Source organism: Ceratosolen solmsi, unplaced genomic scaffold, assembly GCF_000503995.2.
Source record: "Ceratosolen solmsi marchali unplaced genomic scaffold, CerSol_1.0 scaffold10, whole genome shotgun sequence".
NCBI classification, from domain to species: domain Eukaryota; kingdom Metazoa; phylum Arthropoda; class Insecta; order Hymenoptera; family Agaonidae; genus Ceratosolen; species Ceratosolen solmsi.
Window position 1 is genome coordinate 17,484,238 of NW_011948412.1, and position 15,980 is coordinate 17,500,217.

At 31.2% G+C, this 15,980-nt stretch overlaps 2 protein-coding genes across 2 annotated transcripts; one reads left to right on the forward strand and one right to left on the reverse strand.

The window, feature by feature from the left end:
• Positions 1–586: 586 nt before the first annotated feature.
• LOC105361211 (uncharacterized) lies at positions 587–3,813 on the forward strand. Its single transcript, XM_011498324.1, is given in 3 exon segments — positions 587–1,408; positions 3,403–3,517; positions 3,519–3,813. Coding segments are annotated over 3 exon segments (666 nt in total). The 5' UTR covers positions 587–1,122; the 3' UTR covers positions 3,784–3,813.
• A 1,858-nt stretch (positions 3,814–5,671) lies between these two features.
• On the reverse strand, positions 5,672–15,597 carry cmb (combover). Its single transcript, XM_011503695.1, has 18 exons — positions 15,389–15,597; positions 14,673–14,799; positions 14,263–14,408; positions 13,909–14,007; positions 13,572–13,685; positions 12,594–12,989; positions 11,761–12,099; positions 11,394–11,608; positions 11,160–11,254; positions 10,932–11,084; positions 10,686–10,846; positions 9,859–10,220; positions 7,902–8,021; positions 7,267–7,569; positions 6,781–6,859; positions 6,432–6,650; positions 6,088–6,210; positions 5,672–5,785 (listed from the first exon to the last, which is right to left on the reverse strand). Exons 1-18 carry the CDS (start codon positions 15,548–15,550, stop codon positions 5,672–5,674), a joined length of 3,327 nt encoding a protein of 1,108 aa, XP_011501997.1. The 5' UTR covers positions 15,551–15,597.
• Positions 15,598–15,980: the final 383 nt, after the last annotated feature.

A 15,980-nucleotide genomic window follows, 5' to 3' on the forward strand; every position in this document is an offset into this window, starting at 1 on the left:
CCCCTAATCAAATTAAAAAGTAGAATAGCAATGATGGCGAGATCGCGGTGGGGGTTAGGGAGGGGAGGGGGGTAGTATTTTTACGCTATACATGTCCAGATACCAAGATTTTTAATGTCGACTGTGGACTATTTTTGTCTTCGAGAGTCAACGAGAATGCATCGCATTGCATGATAAAAACGACATGCCCCTTCTTTCTACAGTCCTATATCGCGCAATATCATTATAATAAGCTGCAAAAGCGTGCCTTGCCGCTTAAAGACATTGGCTTTAACGACCCGCGACACGACAAATTTAACAAACGAAATTCCAATGCAGCCAACGAGCTCCCTAACACCTTGTCTCAATAATAATAAAACATGGGTCCGTTGCAAAGATCGCGCGACTCCACCGATGACGACACCATTCAATTTTTCGCGTCCTATCCATGCGCGCGCACTTCACTCCCACCCCGTCGACTCCTTACGTTTACAATTAGCCGTTTTGACTCGCCGGCGTGCGGACGCTTTCGTGTCACTAACGCACCGGTCGCGCTCGCTCCATCATCCTGTGAAGTTCGCAATTTTTCCTAACGCGAGGTCGTGAAGGCGGTCAACCGCGCTCGTCGCACTGGTCCCTTAAACAGGTATTACGCTACAGACAAGGGGGATTATATAAAAGACGACTGTCAGTTTGTAATATAAGCAATTGTGCGCGTTTCCTCTCGACTATCCATTTGGGGGGACATCGCGTTACCTACCAATGTGAAAGCGCTATTATTTCATCCGCGGTTGAGCAGTGAAAGTCCGGGCTTCGTGTATGCTGGCCTTTCGCGCGTACTTTTTAGCTGCGCGTCATCATCGAGAGAACACGCATATCGCTTATTATACCGTACGATCTCTTCTACAACAAACACGCAACTTACCAGTGCACCTATATCGTATTAATAAGTAAATATACGACGATTACGTGCGAACGTCGCTCACTAATATTCGCCCCCCCCCCGTTAGTTTGTGCGATCTCTGCACTTATACGCGTTTAACCTTAAAGCGGGAGTGTTGCGATTTGAGCGCGCGCGCGCGCGCGTACGTGCGGGTGTACGGCAAAGGATTTGTTCGCGGGAAGGGAAAAGGAGAATTAAAGATGGCGACACAGTGCGGCATAAACAATGCGAGGACGATGGTACAGCCGCACCATCAGCAGTTCGTCTCCTCGAGCGTCTATTATGGTTATGTTCCCTTGCGGCTCGAGGACGAAGCCTCGCCGAACAACCTCGGCCCTGACGGTATGGACATCGATGCGGACGCGCAGCAACAGCGCCAGGTGCAGCAAATCCTCGATAGCCGCCGAAGTATTGGTCAGAGGAAACGAGCCTTCGGTCACGACGAGGTCGCCAATTATGTGCCGCGTTTAAAGAGGTTTCGAGAAGGTGAGAGAACGACTTTACTTTTCTCTGTGGACGTGGCACCGACGTCGCCCTACCTGCCTATTATTCACTCATTTGCCTTTAATTGATTTAATTGTAATATATACGCATGTATACTTGCTTATTAGCTTAAATTTGTGCAACATTACATGGCACGTATTGTCGCAGGAACGGGAATTTTTATGTTTACAAACGATGGTCAATTTTATGACACTCAATATATAATCTATGACTGCTTAACTAGTGATGCGCTAACAATAACGAACATTACAGTTCATATGTCAATATTTCACTTTTATAAATAATCTCCAAACGTCATCCACACATGTTTTATTTTTATAGCTATTTTGGCCCTATAACATACGTATGTGACAAAAATGTAAGTTTTTAATTTACGAAATAAAAGTATATTGTATCGCTAGAGTTTTTCTTTTATTTTCGTCTTTTATATTAATAAATTATTCTTCGTACTAAATATACAATGAAATTGAATTAATTCCATATAATTAACTACTTATTATTTTATTGGCCATCGACTAATAGCCTAATAATTATATAAGCTCCGATGCAAATATTCGAATAAATTTTACATTCTTATATTCCTATAACTATATCGTTATTATTTAAATGTACTTGATTATTACTAAAATTAATCACCACTAAAAATAACATACTTTAAAATTACGACGATAATTATAATAGTGGCATATTAACCTTTCAAAAATATTTAAAAAATATTAAAGGCATCTAGCCAAAATAATGGAAATAAATTTAAATTGTCACGTAGTGAAAGTTGTAAAAATCGTCGTTTTTTTTCAAACGGCTACAAGTCAAGCGCGCAATGCTTGCTAAAAATTTAATAAAATTTCCTCATAAAATCACAGTGACAAACGCGAGTTCAAAATTTTTTGGCTCTATTATGGTAAGCGCTTGTGCGCACACGCGCAAAACCAAAAATATGTCAGTATTATGCCAAGCAGACAGCCTATTTAGCCTGCAGAATATTTATTGGTGATGTGACGTCAACACAACGACCAAGTGGAACATATTGGAGCCGATCTCGTGCACGTGCCAATGACCGGGTTTCTTACTTTCTTCTGCACATGCAAACTTACGCGAAAGTGAAAGAGAAAGAGGCAAAGAAAAGATAAAAAATTTACGTAACACAAATTCACTTATGTAAAAGTAGAACAATAGGTTCTTGATGTCGCGTGATTATTTCTGTGCCAATCATTTTTTTCTTCGTATACATTGAGTGCACCACGAACTTTGTTTTTTTTTCTTTTTTTATATGGTGGGAAGGTAGGCTTGATCGAAAAATCAATCTATAATATTTTTTATACATCACATTTCTTGAAAAAGATCATTTTTTAAGTACAACGTTAAAAACAATTGATGTGTATCGAATTACCTCTCATTCTAATAACGTGAATACTTTATTATAAGTATACATAAGTAAGTCATTCGTGAAAATTCAATTTCTTCTTATAATATCGAATATTTATGTCAACGATTCTAATTATTACGTAATTTTGACTGTCATTCAATTTTAACTCGTATTTTTAAACTAAAATTAATTAATAAAATTATTGTTAAAAAGATACGTTTGCTTTTAAATTTGCATTAAAAAAGAAGTTCTAAATTTCATTATTTATAGTAAGATATGAACTGCTAATATAAATAATTAAAATGGTGATGATTTTATCTTACATTTGATAATGATTAAAAGTTGTTAGTTCTTATACACCTTTTAAGCATTTTAAACATTATGTCACTTATTTAATAAATGTAAAGATAAGATTTTGTAAAAACAAATTGGATTACTTCTAAATTTTTATTGTAGTTTGTGATTTGGTTTGTAAATCTGACATTATAAAATAATTTTTGTTAATGCAATAAAAAAAATTTCTAAACCACAATATAGAAGCATGTGGTGCCAAGGAGTCATAAAATATTAAGAGCCACAATCGATAAGTCAAGTGGGTTTGATTTCAGAGGCAGTGGTAACAAACGTCTTTTCCATGGTGCAGGAGACTGCTTCTGGGCAAAAAAACATGGACTGGCCCAGATGTACAATGAATCGTCACTATTATGCCTAAGTTCAGCCTCTGACTGATATAGCCTGTCTACCCACAATGATGTCAGGTAAACTTAAATTCCAGTCCGCTTCTCTATCAAAGAATGTCAATGCCAGATGTCAGAAATTGGAGGACATGTTATTACTGACTCACAGATCTTCCTCTTACCATCGTTATCGTCAGATTCAGCTAAGCCAAGGCAATGATATCGAGGAGGCAGAATTTTTACTGCCCACTGGATTGACCACCTCTACCACTTCATGTGTACATAATCACTTACAATCAACAAATATGTATTAAAAACAAATTTTTTTTTCATTCTACATTAACTACATATAATTAACTTAATTTACATGAAATATGTTTTAAAAAAAAAATAATAAAAAAAATATAGAAATTTACATTATAATTTTAAGTTTATTAATATATTAATGAAAGATTATTTCATTTAGCAGTTAAAAGTAAAAAAAGGAATCATTTTTATTGTAGAAGTTGTGTACACATATATTTTTCAAGTGGTTAATCCTTTGGTGCAAAATTATTTTGTTAATGTACAGATGACAATGAAGGCGTAAAGCGTATTAAATGTTGCGCATTTATAATATAAATTAGTGTTTAAGTTGTTCACATTGACTTATGATTAAATAAAATAAATATTTACTTTTGTATATAATAAAAAGTGACTTTAAATTTAATTTTTACATGTTTACCTTTATTTAATTAAAATACAGCCTGTTTTATGTTGCTTATATATTACTTATCTTATTTAATAAAAGATATAATTTTTTATTTTCAAAATAAATTTCTTTTATACATTTTATTCAGTACAATATGTACAGATTTATATCTATTTAAGAATTTAACTTGTATAATACGAAAAATAATTTATGTTAAAAGTACGTGAATATTATTAAAATAAATCAAACGAAATAAATTATTTTTAAATTTCAGTCATTATTTTTTAAAATAATTTACACCTATGCACACAATAACTTTGTTTAATTTTCAAATTAGATAAGTTATATATATATACTTATAGACATACGCGTTTCTGTGTGTATGTCAGATAATTTTTTAATACAAATATTTTATATATATACATACATATATATAATTCAAAAAAGCTTTTTATATGTTCTAAATAAAAACCTATAAATATATTTGTAAATGTATTAAGTAAACACACAACGTACCGATTAAGATTTTATTATTTGCTTCCATTTAAAACTATTAGGTATTTAAAACCAAATAGCTTATATGCTACAGCATACCATTTACTTTCTTTCTTTATTAAAAATGTTTATCATTTAATTTAAATTTTCTCTAAATTCTAGATTTATTAACTATCAAATACATTGTAATCAGTTCTATCAATAAGTGAAATCGATATTAAAAGAACAAAAATAACCATAGAAATTATATACTCAAAATAAATACACTCAAAAACCAAACTTCAAAATTTATAATTGATAATTATCTACATTGAATATTTGTAAATAATGATAATCATAAAGATTTTATTATTTGATTTGTTTATGAATTTAAAGATAAAAAAAAAAATTAAATATCTAATATAGATTTTTCGAATGTTTTGTTTTTAATTCACATTTTTATATATTATAATTAGATTTCTATTTTTAATTGAAAAAAAGCAATTTATATTGCTTTATCTTTAGTTTTAAAAACAATTTCCGTTTCATAACTCTAGGGAAACATTCTAATTAAAAAAAATTCATTTTATTTTGTTAAAATATATTTTCTTTGTATAATTATTCTTTTTTTCTCTTGTTATAGTTCTTTTATTAATTTTGATATTCAATTTTCATTGATATATACTATTCCATTTATTTCATCAAAATATTGTTTAAAATATCTAATTTTAGTAAAAAAGAGCTTGATTTTTAAAATTAATTTTTGGAAACAATACTAGCCTAATTGAAAATATTATTCAAAACAGGATGATAATCATTAATTAATACAAAAAACTCAAATGCTGCCAATTACTTAGAAGAGCAATTAATAAAAACGTGAACACCTGAACGAACATATTGCTTAAAAGTAAATGAACATATTTGTTCTGATCTTAAAAAATCTTTCTCGACCCATTGCAATATACATGAAATCATTTATAAGTAATTTATATAATGCGTGCATGACTGACAATAGCATATTTTTAAAATGTTACATTTCATTTGAACTCATTAAATGGGTCATACGATGAGTCATCGTTGGGATCGAATTTTTCCATTTCTAAATTCTCAAAATTTCCTTCTTCCAATAACTGGTTTACATCGTCATTTATCTGTGCATCAATTTAAATTAAAACATTAAAAGATGTTCCAAAGTAAACTCATCTTAACTTATATTTGATATGCATTTGAAGCAAATTGTCTTTCAATAGATATTTGTTTCAAATTTTATAACTTTATTTTATAAACAATTTTATTTTTAGTGATTTATTTTTTTAAACCAAACTCTTAAGTTTATAAATCAAATTAATTATTTATTAATCTGAATCTGAAATTATTGGTAAAATTTAATGCTTTAATTATTTTTCTTTTAAATTATAATTAAAACGATTAAATAATAATGATTCGAGCGAACCTGATTACTATTGGAAGTTACTGGTTTGCTGGGATCAGATTCAATTACATCTTCATTAATATCATTTGTACTTGATGAGACAGACGGTATACAAATTTCATATATATCGTTTGAAAATCCATCCTATAATAAATTAAAATTACATTTAAATTATTACATAAATTATTATATAAATTGTTATTAAATTGTTAATACAATAAATACTATAGTCTTATCATTGTAAACATTGAAATTTATGAGGAAATTTAAGATTTATATATAAGTAAAGAAAAAGAAATATATTATGGTATAATTAATAAAATAGCAATTAATTTATAAATATTAGTTAAGGTTGCAGTACAAACCGAAAATTCAGTTTCATCCAAAATCTTTTGCGTCGAATTAAAATTTTGATCTGTGTCAATGATGTCTATGCACGTTTGCGTTCCAACATTAATTTTGCTATTGTTGTTGGTTAGTGTTGACTCTATCATGTTACCTTGAGCATCAACTTCTGATTCGTCGTCACTTGAATAGGAACTATTGCTTAAATACTTTAGCGATGGTACAGAGTTTTCATTTTGCTATAAGAATAATGAAAAATAATATATCGCAGATATTTTGCAATACGTCGTAATTTCTTAAAATATAATTGTGATATTTAAATTTTGTACAATTTTGTTTTTATAATGTATTTAAAAAATAAATACTAACTTTATTAGATTCCAAAACTTTTAAGCAATACTTTAAGATGAGTTTTATGTCTTTGCGTTTGCTTATATTTTTTGCTCTTCTAAAACAAAAAATAAATTACGTTTAATTTCTAATTAACGTTGTTTATTATTTTTACTGAAACTTTGATTAAAATCTCTTTAAAATTTTCTACTATACTACGAGGTTCACAAGAATTAAATAATTATATCTTGATAATTCGAAACAATGTAAACTGTCAATCAACTCAGTCTTGATTCTTTAAACTTTCTTTTCATGCATTATATGCAATTCTAAAGAAAATGACAATAATAAAATACTTCAAATTTCTATTTCTATCAACGATTATGTAATATTCTATTAATTTTTCTACCAGATATGCATAAATTTATCTCTATTAATTTTGATCGTACTGAGCAAATAGGATAGTCAATTAAAATATCAAATGGAAAAAGTTCACTACGCGACAGAAAAATTAAGAAAATCTACCTCGCAAAAGCCCCGTCATCGAGCGATCTCGACTCCATTGGTCCCTCGCCGATATTTTCTGTCAATGGTAATGGCTGCTGCTGTTGCTGCTGCTGCTGCTGCTGCTGCTGCTGTTGCTGCTGTATCTGTTGGGGCTGTTGTTGATGAAGCAATGCCTCCTGGCTGGGCATACAGTTGTTTCGCAGAGCGATATCTTGCTGTTGTAAATGGCGGCTACATGGCTGCAGGTTCAATGAATACTGTGCGTCCGATGTAATAAGCATCGGCGAATTCTCAAGACCATGCTGGCGATTGCACTTGTTCCTGTGTTTTTTTCGTTACGGTTATTAGCGCTATTAATATTAAACTAATAAAAATAGTTTTATTATAATAATTTGAAACTAATAAAATTATGAGCTTTAGCAGGTATTACAAAGACACTTATAGAAATTTAAGGTTTCTGAATTTAACAATTAATAATAAAATTAATATTTTTTTGTAACGTTGCCTTAACAATCTACTATATTTGCAGATATGCGAAAACACTTAGTTACTTAGAAAATAAGGTACTTTGCGTTTCGTGTATTATTAATTAATGTTAAATATATTAACTTAAAAATAATGTTTTATAGTATCCAGGGAAAACAGAAACTTACGCGTGTGAAGTAATAACTCCATTGGTAGTGTTAGATGGTAAAACAGCGTGAACCGATGTACTAAGGCTACAATCAGTTGTAGTTTTGGATGATCCTGAGAGCAAATTTTGTCTCGAGTAACTAAAAGATAAAATTAATTTTTTGAGTAATAAGAAAAGATTTAAAGATTGAATATATAAGCATGCTATATTTGATTTTTACTCAAAAACTGAATTCATTACTTAAATGTTTATGTTAATGTAAAATTTCATTTAAATATGTTTATAAAATAAATTGTTTTTATGTATATCTAATGTTAATTAAAAATTATTAGTTTCTAATACAATAAAACAGTAATAAATCTCAAAAATTAGTTAAGAAAATCGTTAGCTTAATAAGCATAAAGTAATGAGATTTTTTAATAAATCAAAAATTAAAGATTTATAAAACGTTACATTATATTTGCTTTTAGTATATGTTATTAATAGCTTACAATTAATTAGAACTATTTGATGTAAATTAACATGTACTAAATGATAAATTAAATTATTACAAAAGAATATCGTTTAATTAAAATTTTTCGAAAATCAAAATTCAACAAAAAATAAATCATAAAGTCGTGTTCCAGACAAGTTTACGTACCTATTTATTTACATACCACCTAATGATCCTTGCATCACAATATTTCACTAATATGCCTTAATATTTACATTAATTATACATAAGTACATTAAATATTTCATAGTTTAATATTTATCATTTTTAATTCATAGTTTAATCTATCAATGATTTATATATAAAGGAGCCAATAATAAAATAAAGACAATAAGTCGGAAATCATTTGAAAATTTATTTTTTATAGTGGGGTACATAAAATATTAAAATTTATGTATTTACAAATTATGAGGAAAAAAGCAAAAGTTTAATTTTTCTCATTCTATGAAAGCTACTGTATTATTGGTAAATTGTTTTTAACATTTCTTTAAATTAAAATAATTAGTAATTATTTATGCCATACTTTAAAGAAACGATTAATTTTTTATATACTTATAAAAAAGGCATATAATAATCTATTATTTAACAAAAAAATAATTCTAAATTATTTATAATTGTTTTATGACAATGTTAATTGAAGAGATTATTGGAATAGTTTATTTGGTTACATTCAAAAAAATTTTTCGTATAGTGCACTACAATAATTAGAATTTTTATTTTTTAAAGAATATAAAATAATTGAAAAAGAATATAAAATATAAAAAACATATTTTATAAGTGAAAAGAAATAGAGATATATAATAGCGGTAGAATTTCAAAATAACTTGAATCAATTTTGAAAGAAATTTTAATGAAAAAATATAATAAGACTTTAAAAATACTTCATTATAAACATCATTTTTATATATTCATGATATATATCATGTATATATCACACAGATACACGTGCATACATAAATTATTGTCGGGTATTAATTTAAATGTAATATTAAAATAAAATATATTCGATTCGTTGTTGAATGAAAATATCATTTGTTATATTTTATATAGTTTATTTTATATAAAAATTTATCACTTACTATAATTAAAATATTATTATTTATTAAAAAATATCTTAATTAAAATTAAATTTCCACTTAAATTAAAAATTATACTTCAAATAAGAAATGAATAAATTTAAAAGTCAAGCAATAAAAAATTTGGGCATTTTTCTAAAGTATTAAAAGGAATAGATCAATATAAAATAATTATAATAATCATGAATCCAAATAACACCTCCACATCTTCCTGTAAATGCTAAATAAATTTTAAGAGTGTATTGGTAAATAAAGGAATCGATGACTGTAATACATGAAAGAACGAGCATGACATAAATAATCGGCAAACTCTTTTGATAATTCTCCAGAGTGAATAATTAACGGGGAAAAAATCACGAACGTATCGTACTATATTAAATAATTTTACTCTTCACGGTTAAAATTACCTTCGAAAGTTATCCCAGTAGTTGTTTGCTCTATTGCCTGGCGGAACCTGATTATTCAACTGCTGTTGGTGCTGGTGCTGGTGTTGCTGTTGTTGTTGTTGTTGTTGTTGTTGTTGTTGTTGTTGCTGTTGCTGCTGCTGCTGCTGCTGTTGACAATTGGCTAAAGCCGAAACGACGAGTGGCGATGCCAGTGAATTGCTCGGTAATGAAACAAGATTTGGTAAGGATGAACTTGGAGGAAGCGTTGCCGTGTCGAGAGAGCCGAAGTGCTGTTGTGTCGCAACTCTCCCAAGGTTTGAATGCTGTTCCTCATGCAGTTCCAAATTATTACTTGAACGTGACTGGGTGTGTCGAAATTGAGCCTAGAATAAGGATAATCGTTGTTGCATATTGAAGATTTCTCCAAAATTAGATTATAATAATAATAAAAATCTTAAACGTATACAAATTTAATAATCATTTACGTTTTTGTACTTGAAAGGCTTCTAGTTTTTTATCTTTTCCCTTTATATATGATCAATGGATATTAATTCTTGGGGAGTTGGCCAACCTATATATCGGACCCCATTTACTCGTAATAGTCACGAAAGAATTTGTACATGGCGGGTGGGAGGGATAGGGGGGATAGCGCTGCAGAGTTAAAGAATGAAAAATGGACGAAGAAATTATTAAGCGCTAACGTGAAAGCATGTACTCGCGATTATTATAATTTGATTACTGTCTGTGTGTGAGTGCGCGTGCACATTCTGTATCATTAGGATAGCCGTTTGTAATAAAATTATTAATTTTTTTTTCTCTTTATGCATTCAACATTCTTTTTGCCCCACCTGAAGTCGAACTATTGCCGATTTCATCGACTGCATTTCTCGCTGCTGAGACCACAAAAGTTGACAGCACTGTTGTATCGTTGTGCTCATCATTTGTAATTGCTGTGCCTGAGAACCAAGAAGCAGCTGTTTGTAGTAATCTGCCGATCCTACAACAGCACCTACGATACAAAAAAAAGTTACTTCATGCTTATCAAGCTCTTGTTCGACTCGTACGTCATTTATTACGAGTTTATGATTTTGTACTTATAATACCATCATGTGGTTGATTTGACAGCACAGTTGGCATTTCCCAAAAGTTACTTCCATATCCATTCTCTATGGGCGGTTGAAATCCCATATCTAATAAATTTTCGGTTGCCGATATACCATCGACACTATGCTCATGAGAACCATTTTCTACAAAGATATTGTTGATAAAGTATTAAAAAATTGTTTAAATTATGAATAAGTAAACAATTATTTTGAGCTAACCAAGATTTTCAGGTGGAATCCAGGCATTTGCCGGAGTACTTCCGTGACTATTTAACGAATTAGGGTTTCTCTGATTACTCCACTCCTGTCCTTCACTTTGATTAGTAATAAAATCATTTGGATCCTAAAATTATAAATATTCTTTTATATTTCCTTATATTTCTATATTCCTTATATTCTTTTATTTGTAATATAATACAAAAAAATATGTATAAGTTTATTTTTATTAATAACGTGTTCGTATTGTGGTACTTAATGAATATCAGACGGACCTTCCTTACAAAATCCTCAAGCTGTCGGCGCTTGTTGCTAACCACGTTATTGCTCTGTTTCCTTTCGCCGAGAGCAAGCGACGGAACCGAGTTCGAGGATCCTTGCTTCAAGCGCCGAAGCTCCGTGCGCGCGGATTGTAGTAAACGCTGCTGCTCCTTCAATTCCCTCGTCACAGCCTATCAAGCATTCGTTCGTTTCTGATTACAAAATCCCATTACTAATACGAAGCGTAATACAGATTTCGATTTAAGAAGTTAATGCCGGTGGCAGGTTTATCATAAACAAATCGAAAAAAAAACAAACGTTAATATAAGGTGGTACATGAAACCTGAATCTGCTCGACAGTGGGTGGATCGCCGCTCTGATTTGTCCTGATGCTCTCATCCATGTCGTTAAAGCAGTTAGAGTACGTGCCGCTGATGCTTTCCTCCAGCTGACCAAGGTCGTCGATAATGGGGATGTTGGGTGACCCGCTATTGGTTCCATCGAGGGCTATCGCGGAGTCCTCCTCGTGCTCGAATTCGGAACTTAGCTGCGGCAGTTCCGTGTCTTCTCGGCACCTCGTCGCCTCGCCCATCAAGGACTTCAAGTGCGAAAGCTGAGACTTCAAAGCTTGCAGCTCGGCCACTTTGTCGCGTTGCCCCGTAAGCTTCGAACCATCCGAACTCTACAATGCGATGCATTTGGTTAAACGGCGAACAACCTGCTTTTTATTTTAAAAAGCTTTTTCTCCGTAAAAAAATATTATTTTAACTTTGGACGTTCATCTTCTTTAAACGCACCCTTTACAATCTAATAAATTTTGCTCCTAGAGATATATTGAATATTAACGACCACGACAAATCTCTCATATTTTGATACAATAAATGAAAGAGAATGTATTTTTTAAACTATTGGCAGTATAGCGAATGTTTTAATAGAATATACGTAAGAATTTTCAAACAAATTAAGGTGATTAAGAAATCTCAATTTTGTTTAATGAATTTTCGAATAATGCCTTTGCTTATTCCAATGAACCTTTACATTAATACAAACTAGAAGTTCTCTCTCTTTCTCTCTCTCTCTCTCTCTCTCTCTCTCTCTCTCCCCTTAAGTCGTATACGAAAAGAACGCGCATGGCATTCCGATTCGCTGACGAGTTCTACCGACAAAAATACTTACGCAACTCGCACGCTCGCTGAGCTCGACGGCCTGCAGCTCCTGAACGAGGTGGTCCATGTGTCTCTTCTTGCTCTCGAGTTGCTCAAGCTTACTCCGAAGTGCCTCGGTCTCGCGTTCGAGCCTATCGACATTATCGGCGGTAGGTGCCTCGGAGTTCTGACCCGCGGCCTCCGCTTCCTTTTGCTCGTTCGCCTCGGTTTCTTGACGCTCGACCTCATTGGCTTCCTCATCCAGGAGGGCTTGTTGGGCCTGGCGCGCCTCATTCAACCGCTCGCGTACCCGCAGTTGCATGCCCACCAAATGGGCCTGATGCTCTTGTAGTTGAGCCAACTTACGCTGCGACTCCTCCACCTTCTTGCGCAGATCCAACTCTCGGCGGGTCTCGTCATTTTCAAGCTCGCCGTTCTATCGATAGAAAAACAAAACTATTGAACAAGATTCTTAATAAAGGGAGAGATCTTTGATCGAGGATCTAGTCTGCAAGATAGTGAAATTTAATTTGCGTACAATTCGATGATATACGTGACTAATTGACAATTAACTCCAATACTGCTAAAATAACAAATTTATAAAGAAAAACACACTGGCTTGAAATTTTCTATTCAAAATTATCTAGACTTAAGGATTTATTCTCGTATAATTGATAAGATCCATTATAAGATGGAGCTAGAATTTTTATAATTATTACTGCCGATAATTTATATACAATGTCTTATGTGTTATCATGTGTATATTCACATGAGAACATAACACATATACACATCATACAATGTGTATTATTCATGTATTATTTAAAGTATCTCGAATTATTATGAAAACATTAATAAAGCATGTAATTTTATTTACTAACTATTATTATATTAATTAATTATTATGAAAATAAGATATTATCTTCAACGTAATACTACGTACTAAATAGAAACGTAATTTTGTAAGACCTAATTAATTACCACATTAGAATACTAAAGTTAATAATACCTCATTTGGCCTCCAATACTTCTGACATTCTTCCATAAGTTTACTTAATTTCTGTTCGCTGTCATAAAGATCTTCTACCATTTTACTCAATTTCTCATGTTGGGCTTTAGCTCGCTGTATTATAAAACAAAATAAGATAAAAAGTTTCAAAATTTTACAAAATTAAAAGTCATTTATATTTATTTCCGTGACTTTTTATATTTCACTTTACAGAAACACTTGAATACTAATTAATTGTATAATATAAGAATTACTTTATTTATACTTTAACTAAATTGCTAAAATGCGCAGAATAATCAAGAGTCAGTATGTCTTATCTTTAACGGGAATAACTTACAGAATCACTAGATTGACTTAATGAGTCCATCATTGTCGAAGTTATTTTTATGTATTCTCTAATTTGATGTAAACGACCCTCCACTTGACCACGTTCAGGCTGCGAAAGAGTTCGAATAATGCATAAAAATCATAAAATCATAATATTAGACGAAACTAGCCAACACCCGCGCACATATATTAATAAAAAGTTACGGCTTAATTTTTATACAATACTAATATTGTAATGTAAATAATAGTGCAATACGGATGCACACGAAATTCTATCAAGAATGCTACTCCACGCGTGTAATTCACGTAATTTCTTTCGATCTATCAATTAATTCGATTTGATTTTCATCGCCGTTAAATTTACCATTTTATCCATATTTGTTGACTTGGCTGCATCATTCGGAGGAGACTGAGTCCGAGAATCTGTCGGAGTTGTCATTTTCATCCAGGATGTTAACTCTTGTCGTGTGTCGATATGTGGATATAATCTGGTATTAACGTTATAAGGTCCTAAAATTAAAAAAATTAAGAACTTTTATATACCTATAGTTTAATTTATTTCGTACGTCACGCATAATTTTACTGGCTTTCATATATAGTAATCAGCACCGTGTCAGCCTATTACGTGCCCAACCAAAGAAGAAAAAGTGGACTAAAATTGGATGCTTACGTGTTATTAAGGACTAAAATAAAGTCAAGTATCCACAATAATTCTAGAATGTTTTTTCACGTAAATTATGGGATTATTATCTTCTCATCTCTTCCGGTACTCACCAAAATCCGAACAATAGGATGATGAGGCACTTGAGTACGTGGACCTGGTGTTGCTGTTTTTGGCTACCCTAGTGGCGTTGCTCGACGTTGTCTGTCGTTCACTCACCGGATGCCAATCGAGCTGAAACTGCTTTTACGTGGCGTAGTCAGACATACGTAAAAATGAAAAGCATGTAGAATGGGCCAAGAAGGATATTCTCGGATACGAGCTAATAATAGCCAAGAGCGCGACATCCAAGATTTAAGCTCAAAACCCGGTTAGACGCCACCAGTGCCGCCTGCCGTAAACTAACGATTGATTTCTTTTTTCTCTTTTTTTCTCTTTTTTTTCTCTATGGCTCTACGGAATGGCGTTAATTTAGTTTTATTTTTAGATCCAACAGGGAGGAGTTATTGACGTGTCATCAAATGCAATAGTATTGAGATCGTATAATTGTATTGCTTTAACCGTAGGAATGCAAACGTTTGAAAATGTTACATTAGTATTTTTGTCGGATAAACTTAAGTAAATTATAAATAACATAATTTGAGTAGCCCACTGGGTAAAGATTTTGACATAATTTGCTTTAGTTCGATCTGAATTTGTTAATAATTTAATTTGGAGATAATTTAAATTACACATAATATGCTTCAATAGTTGTGGATTATATGCTGTCAAATTTTGTCATTTACATGATTTGATTAACACTAAGAAATACAAAAAATATTTGTCATACCAAATTGTTAGCGTGTTGTACAGGAACTGGATGTGACCTTTCAATGAAATTGCTTTTTTGATTAATTGACGGTCTGTCTCTATCCCTATTTCTATTTGTATACGTATTGCTCTTTGGTAATGCGCCTGTATTACAGAGATCATCGTTGATTCCAGGAGACATAATAACGTTACTTCGATTACCAACCAGCAAAGAAACTTCCTAAATCTAAAAATACTAATTTTCTGAAAAAAAAAAATGATATAGCGTTATGGTAATTCTCAGAGAAAACTGTAATTATGATTGAATTAAAAGATATAAGTTTACTTATTAAAGTAATCTAAATATTTAACATATTTTAATGTCATTTTTATATTATGTTTAAGCATATGTTTAAAATAATAATAAGCCTAACCTCATTTTGAAATACTATTGAGATGATTTAATTCAATTTTCTAAAATAAGTTTGTAAATAATAAAGTTATACTTTATATTAACATAAATTACATTGCATTCATAAAGAATAAAGTACCTTCAAATTGAATTTGAGTAAGTCTGTTAGTATTTTAATACTATATTACATTAACTCTATGCTTATAATAATAAATATAAG

Coding starts and splice junctions, on each gene's coding strand:
- cmb (XM_011503695.1), bottom strand. CDS start 15,550: ATGTCTCCTGGAATCAACGATGATCTCTGTAATACAGGCGCATTACCA. Junction 10,847..10,931: donor ACCACATGATGGTATTATAA/GTACAAAATCAT, acceptor TTTGTATCGTAG/GTGCTGTTGTAGGATCGGCA. Junction 8,022..9,858: donor TACTGGGATAACTTTCGAAG/GTAATTTTAACC, acceptor TTTATCTTTTAG/TTACTCGAGACAAAATTTGC.